Genomic DNA, 7,461 nt, shown 5'->3' with positions numbered 1-7,461 from the left:
AGAGAGAGAGAGAGAGAGAGAGAGAGAGAGAGAGAGAGAGAGAGAGAGAGAGAGAAAGAAAGAAATGTATATCATCATCACCATTTAACATGTTTTTCTTTGCTGGCATGGATTGAATGGTTTAATAGGATGTGGAAAGCCAGATGAGTGCAATACTTTGACATGATTTCGACATGTATTCGGTGACTGGATATTCTTTCTAACACCAAACACTTTACAGAGTGTGCTGGGTGCTTTTTACATGGCAGCAGAACTAGTGAGGTCACCAAGTAACTTGCAACACAAGCCCTTCCTCAACTGACAGGGCATGTAGTATTGAGGACAGTAGCTTTATGCCTGGTGATGAGAAGTTAAAATAAGATAGAGGGATAGGAACAGGTGTCATGCTGTAGGGGTGATATATAGGCTACCCCAGTAGGGATTAAAAGAGGATGGTAGTGAAAATCTATCAGGATGCACCCTCAAGTTACAAGCACATGAATATAAGAGATATGGGTAAGTTCGTATGAGTGTAAAATGAGAGTAGCAGAAGATTAGAAATGTTGAACTGAAGGAGATGCAGTAAGTGGTGAACATGGTGGTGTTGATGGTGGAGTTTCAGGGAATGTCACTTGGAGAGAAAGGTAGAGGAAGTGGGTGTGAGTCTGGGAGGTAATGGGTGGCAGCAAAGTTAATGTGAAGTGTATTTGTGTGTGTTTGTGTATGTGTGGGGTGGGTTATGAGAAAGATACACAATGCCAGGAACAAAGTGAGAGGTACATAAGGATGTAAATAGTGGGAGATGAAATCAGGTAACAGGAAGGTTGATTGCCATTGGTAAAATGAGAACTTGTACAGAGAAAAAGGAGTGGTGGAAGGGGCATTTAGTGGAAAAATAAGGTGGTATGGGATGATACTGAGAATGCATGAGAAAAAAAAGTGTTTTTAGGAAGGGTGAACAGTAGGGGGATGAAATATGTGCTGTTCTACTCTCATGATTTTAGCAGCTGAGTAAATTGTGCTATAGTCAGATGGGTGACGGTAAGGAGTGTTGTAGGAGGGGATGGTGTTAAAAAGATGAGTTGTGGAAGAAGATGTTAGGAAGGGAAAAGAGAGAGAGATTCATCATAGATAGATTGGATGCAGGGACATAGGCGGCATAAATGATGTACTTTTAAGGGCTTGTTTTTGCCTGGATGGAAGGACTTCTCAAGCACTGCAAATCCCTAATCATCTCAGTCCTTCGTCATCTCTTCAGTGAGGTTTAGCATCAGGAAATCCTTCTTCACTACTTCATCCCATGTCTTTCTGGGTCTCCCTCTTTCACAGATTTCATTCACATTTAGTGATTCACACTTCTTTACACAACTCTCCTTATCTATATGCACACATGACCACATCAATGTGGTCTTCTCTCTTGCACATAATTATCTGATTTCTCATGTGCCCAATTTTTCTCTTAACACATATACACTTTGTCATATATTTACACTGACATAGCATATCCAGTGGAGCATGCTAGCTTTGTTTCTTTCAAGCCTTCACATATCCTCTGCATTCACAGCTCATGTTTTGTTACTATGTATCATTGCCATTCATACACAGACAGCATTATACATTCTGCCTTTTACTCTGGGAGAGAGACCCTTTATTGCCAACAGAGGTAATAGTTCTTTGAACTTTTTTCCATTCTATTCTTATTCTGGCAACTATACTGTTGGAGCATCCTCCCCCACTGCTAATTAAATCATCTACATAACAGAAACTATCCACAAACAATAGGGAGCCTTTAGGGCATTTCAGAAAATTTATTTCCCATGTGTTCTTAGTGTTTATTGTTCCTGTGCATCTTCCACATACAAACACTACTTTTTCCATTAATCTTCTTGTGAATCCACTGTACTTATTGTGTGTCCATAGCTTGCACTGGTTATACCATATGGAATTCCTGCCGACACCTCTCCTACACGTCAAGCAGATCCATTTACTGAAGTCTTACCTGTTTTCCTGTTTACTAGAACTTTGGTCTTTGCTAAGTTTACTTTAAGGCTTGGATTTTTTTTTTTCTAATCTATTACAGATTCTGCTATGAGAATGAAATCCAGCATATAGTAGTTCTCAAGGGTAGCCATTCTTACATTCCTCTGTCAAGGCCTAAAGGAAAATGAGGAATAGGAGGAGTCTGAGAACCAAGCCGTGGTACTCCTACACGTGCTCTAAATTCATCACAGTACTCATGGCTTATATAACTTTCACAAACCATTTGTTTACCCCTAGCTTCTTAAGAGGCCACCAGATCAGAGAACAGTGTACCCTGAAGAAAGCTTTCTTCAGATCATCAAATGCCGAAGTTCAGTGACTCATTTTAGATAGATTCTTCATCTGCAGTTGTCTTATTAAGAAAATGGCTTCAGTAGTACTTCTCCCATAGATAAAATTGAATTGCATCTCATTTAATCTAATTCTGTTCCTAAATAGTTGGGCTATAACTCTCTCTGTAATTTCCAAAATCTGGTTCAGTAATTTGATAACTCTGTAATTATTACAACCTAAAGTATTTTCTTTACTCTTGCAGTAACTGTCTATAACTATGTATGTATGTATGTATGCATGTATGTATGCATGTAAGCATGTATGTGTGTGTGTGTTTTTGTATGTGTGCGTGCGTATACATGAGTATGTGGAGTGAGAGAGAGGGAGAGAGACATATATGTATGTGAGTGTGTATATATATATATATATTTCTTTAAATTGTTTCAGCTTAAAAGCTGCAGTCATACTGGGGCACCACCTCTAAAAATATAGAATGCTTCACGAATTTACATGTCATCCTTGCTCAGGGGCCACGATAATCTTTATATTGTACCAGTTTTAGAATATGTACTGCCATACATATGTGTGTGTATATATATATATATATATATATATATATATATATATATATACACATACATGTATATATACTATTTATTATTATTATTTAATTGAACGCCACACATATTCATTTCCAAGTAAGTTTATATATATATATATATATATATATACACACACATATATATATTCTATTCTTTTATTTGTTTCAGTCATTTGACTGTGGCTATGCTTGAGCACCACCTTTAGTCGAGCAAATCGACCCCAGGACTTATTCCTTGTAAGCCTAGTACTTATTCTGTCAGTTTCTTTTGCCGAACTGCTAAGTTACGGGGACATAAACTCACCAGCATTGGTTGACAAGCGATGTTGCGGGGGCAAATAGAGACACATGCGTTAGGAAGGGCATCCAGCTGTAGAAACTCTGCCAAATTAGATTGGAGCCTGGTGTTGCCATCCGGTTTCACCAGTCCTCAGTCAAATCGTCCAACCCATGCTAGCATGGAAGGCGGACGTTAAACGATGATGATGATGATGATGAAACACCACTACATTACTTATGAAAAAGGACATTGCTTAAATGGCAGCCATTTCCAGCTTCGCACACCCATGCTCTTTCCAAAACTTGCAGCATAACACCTTCAAGAGTTTCAGATCTTACTTCTCTGATTTCTCTATTGATGTTCTCCTTCAGTTCTACCAGGGTCTGCAGTTTGTTGATGTAAGCCCTCTCTTTCAGGTATTTCCACAAGAAAAGATCCAGGGTAGTCGAGTCTGCGGTGTGTGAAGGCCAGTTGACATTGCCATAGCGGGAGATTATTCTCTCTCCAAAGCACTGCCGTAGCAAATGCATTGTTTCTTTTGCAGTATGAGCAGTTGCCCCATCTTGCTGGAACCATGTGTGAAGTCTACTCTGAATGGCCTTCACGTTCCCTAGACTTGACTAGCTCGGATTTTTTCTTGTGGGGATACCTGAAAGAGAAGGTTCATGTCAACAAACCAGAGATCCTGATGCAACTGAAGAACATCAGTAGAGAAATCAGAGAAGTGGGGTCTGAAACTCTTGAGGGTGTTATGGTGCAAGTTTTGGAAAGAGCATGGGCACATGAAACTGAAAATGGCTGCCATTTGAGCGATGTCATTTTTCATATGTGATGTAGTGGTGTTGCAAAATTTGACTTGTGTATATTAATTTCCATTATGTCCTTTATATTGTGTCAACATTTCATGCATTTATTTGTAAAGTTAAAGAAGTTACTAAAAATTGAAATCCATCAGTGTCTTTTGGGACACCTTGCATATATATATGTGTGTATATATATATATATATATATATATATATATATATATATGGCTGTGTGGTAAGTAGCTTGCTTACCGACCACATGGTTTCGGGTTCAGTTCCACTGCATGGCACCCTGGGCAAGTGTCTTCTGCTATAGCCTCAGGCCAACCAAAGCCTTGTGAGTGAATTTGGTAGATGGAAACTGAAAGAAGCACGTCGTATATATGTATATGTATATATGTGTGTGTGTGTGTGTGTGTGTGTGTTTGTGTATCTGTGTTTGTCCCCCCACCCAACATCACTTGACATCCAATGCTGGTATGTTTATGTCCCTGTAACTTAGAGGTTCAGCAAAGAGAAACCGATAGAATAAGTACTAGGCGGTGCTCCAGCATGGCTGCAGTCAAATGACTGAAACAAGTAAAAGAGTATATATATATACATACATATATATACACACACATGTATATATATACATATATACACACACATATATATACACATATATATATTTACATATATATATATATATATAAATACACATACACACACATATACATCATCATCATCATCATCATTTAATGTCTGTCTTTCCATGCTAGCATGGATACACACGCACACACACACACACACCCATATATATGCATATATATATATTAGAAGGTTTTAGGAAACAACAAATCAGGATCTTGCAAATTGAGTGATGACGTTATGAAAAATTTAACCAATCATGTCATTCAACAACTGCACATAAAAACCTTTGATTGAGGTCAGTCAAAATTTCTGAGAAATGCAAACCTGTTTCTTGAAAATCAACCAAGCTTTTGATCATGCTTCCACCCATTTTCACTACTTACTGTATTTCCCTCTACCCATCTTCCACTCATCTCTCACACTTCCTGCAAGTTTAGTTACCCAACCATTCCAATTCCCCTAATTCATCTTCCAGTAACTTGAAACGTCTTCACCACTATCCCCCTTCTCCTGCAACTGGCAGAAGCATCCAACTCCCCATACAACATATAGTTTAACATCTCATCACCTGACATAAGGCCACCTCCTTCAATTCTACTTCTTCCTTCTCAGTTGAGTTACTTGGTAATCTCACTTGAGCTAGTACCACATAAAAAAAAAAAAAACACTCAGTGAAGTCTGTAAAGGGGTTGGTGTGAGAAAGGGTATCCTGTGTCATTTCTTATAACTTGTTTTGGCTTTATACATACATATATTCAACAGATGAGATCCAGAGATTCTCAGTATAGAAGACAGTAGTGCTCAAATGATTCAAACTTAGATTCCAATGTCTTTATGGGGTAAAGCATGGCTGTTATATATATTTAATTTGTTTATCTGCATGCATACATACATACATACATATTGTCATCATTTAACGTCTGCTTTCCATGCTAGCATGGGTTGGACGATTTGATTGAGGACTGGTGAAACCAGATGGCTACACCAGGCTCCAATCTGATTTGGCAGAGTTTCTACAGCTGGATGCCCTTCCTAATGCCAACCACTCAGAGAATGTAGTGGGTGCTTTTATGTGCCACCTGCACAGGAGCCAGTCCAGCGGCACTGGCAACGATCTTGCTCGAATATGTATGTATATGTGTGTGCGTGTGTCTATAGATATATGTATATTCATTTTACACGAGCGTGCTTGTGTGTGTGTGGTATGAACATGTCTCTACATGTATATGTCTCTACATGTACATGTCTCCTTCAACATACACACACACACAAGAGAGAGAACTTGCATAGATGTAGGAGGCAAAGGGTTGTGGTGGGAGTAGGGATAGCTTCCTCGAATTCCGTTGTTTTTTTCCTTTTTTTTTCACTTTTTTTTTTATCAAGAAACATAACTAACAAATGGAAGAAGACATAGACAGGCAGACGCTGGGGGTGGGGACATGCATGGATTGTGGATGTATCACAAGACAGACAGACAGAGAGACATGTTAGGTAAAAGCCAAAGACATGGGAAGACGGTACCGAAATAGAAGAAGAAGAATAAGAAGAAAAGAAAGAAAGACAGAAGACACTGTAAGGAAAGTAAAAAAAAAAAAATATAGGTCAGACATAGACAAGTAAAACATGAAGAAGGAAAAGAAAATGTCCAGATTTCTTTAGAATATTTGTTGCGACATCTGGCCTGAATATGCATAAAGGACATTCTGTTGGCCAGACTGCTCTGTTGACAAGATGTTATTTGCTAATGTGGTATATGCTTCGTCAAGTTCCTCCACTGCATTTTCTCCCATTATAGCATTGGGGTTCATCCCTTTCTCTCCTTTGGCAGGCTCTCTGTATTTTTGTAAGTATAACTTCAAAGGATCGACATAATTGTCGAAGCCCAAGGTAAACATAGCAAACAAGATATCTTCACCGTTGATGGTTTTTCGTTTCTCATGTTGACATCTTTCACTGGCCTCGCTTGTGATAAAACTTATAAATTCTGAAACACATTCCTGTACACATTCTTTAGCATCTTTAGCAATTTTACCGGTTCTTGGAATTGATTTTTTCATGATTCTGGCGACATTAGCAATTGGAAGGAAGCGGTCCTGTTCTCGTAGAGGTTCGTCCATACGGAAATCGCCTTCACCTTCTCCTGATGATACCATTCCCTCATCATCGTCGCCATATTGGCTAGTTCCAGGAATAAAAGATTCTTTTAGGACAGAAGCATCACCGGTGCCGTCACTTGAACTGGCATCCATTCTTGAAAACTGTGTTGATGAAGGACGATGGATGAGTTTTCGTCAAGTTGGTTGGTCAATGAAAGGAACCAGTGAGAAAGCTGCACCATTAAAAAAAGCCACAGAAATCCACCAACCAAACCAGATCACAACTGTATTTAATTAATTAAATTCATGTTTGATTCACTAGACTGTTGATTAACAGCCCAGTCAAGATGGTATTTTCTTCATCACCTACTCATGTATTTGCACACATCTTCAAAATGACTTTTTGAAATGAACTTCCATTATGCAGCTGAGGAGTACATTTTGATTGCACATCTTATGTGGTGTTCTTACTACATAAATAAATGAAGTTTGTACGAAACGTACGTACTGCTATAACCTAATGCACTTTTCTTGCTTTTCTTCAAAATATATATATATATATCATCATCATCATCATCATCATCATCATCATCGTTTAACGTCCACTTTCCATGCTAGCATGGATTGGACGATTTGACTGAGGACTGGTGAAACCGGATGGCAACACCAGGCTCCAATCTAATTTGGCAGAGTTTCTACAGCTGGATGCCCTTCCTAACGCCAACCACTCAGAGAGTGTAGTGGGTGCTTTTACGT

At 38.8% G+C, this 7,461-nt stretch overlaps 2 protein-coding genes and 1 pseudogene across 8 annotated transcripts in view; 1 reads left to right on the top strand and 2 right to left on the bottom strand.

Annotated features, from left to right (window-relative positions):
* The window catches only part of LOC106875622 (3-oxo-5-alpha-steroid 4-dehydrogenase 1), a 53,793-nt gene that overhangs the window by 39,052 nt on the left and 7,280 nt on the right, over window positions 1-7,461 (top strand). The gene's annotated exons all lie outside the window — the stretch shown is intronic.
* On the bottom strand, window positions 2,775-2,875 carry LOC128249139 (U6 spliceosomal RNA; annotated as a pseudogene).
* Window positions 5,699-6,984, bottom strand: LOC128249053 (nuclear transcription factor Y subunit beta-like). Its single transcript, XM_052971534.1, has one exon. The coding sequence runs from the start codon at window positions 6,856-6,858 to the stop codon at window positions 6,265-6,267; it is 594 nt and encodes a 197-aa protein (XP_052827494.1). The 5' UTR covers window positions 6,859-6,984; the 3' UTR covers window positions 5,699-6,264.

The sequence above is a fragment of the Octopus bimaculoides genome, chromosome 11 (assembly GCF_001194135.2).
Source record: "Octopus bimaculoides isolate UCB-OBI-ISO-001 chromosome 11, ASM119413v2, whole genome shotgun sequence".
In the NCBI taxonomy this organism is placed as follows: Eukaryota; Metazoa; Mollusca; class Cephalopoda; order Octopoda; family Octopodidae; genus Octopus; species Octopus bimaculoides.
This window is presented reverse-complemented; position numbering and strand designations above follow the sequence as displayed.

What these genes read in the sequence shown, in the direction of transcription:
- LOC128249053 (XM_052971534.1), bottom strand. Translation starts at nt 6,858, where the DNA reads ATGGATGCCAGTTCAAGTGACGGCACCGGTGATGCTTCTGTCCTAAAA.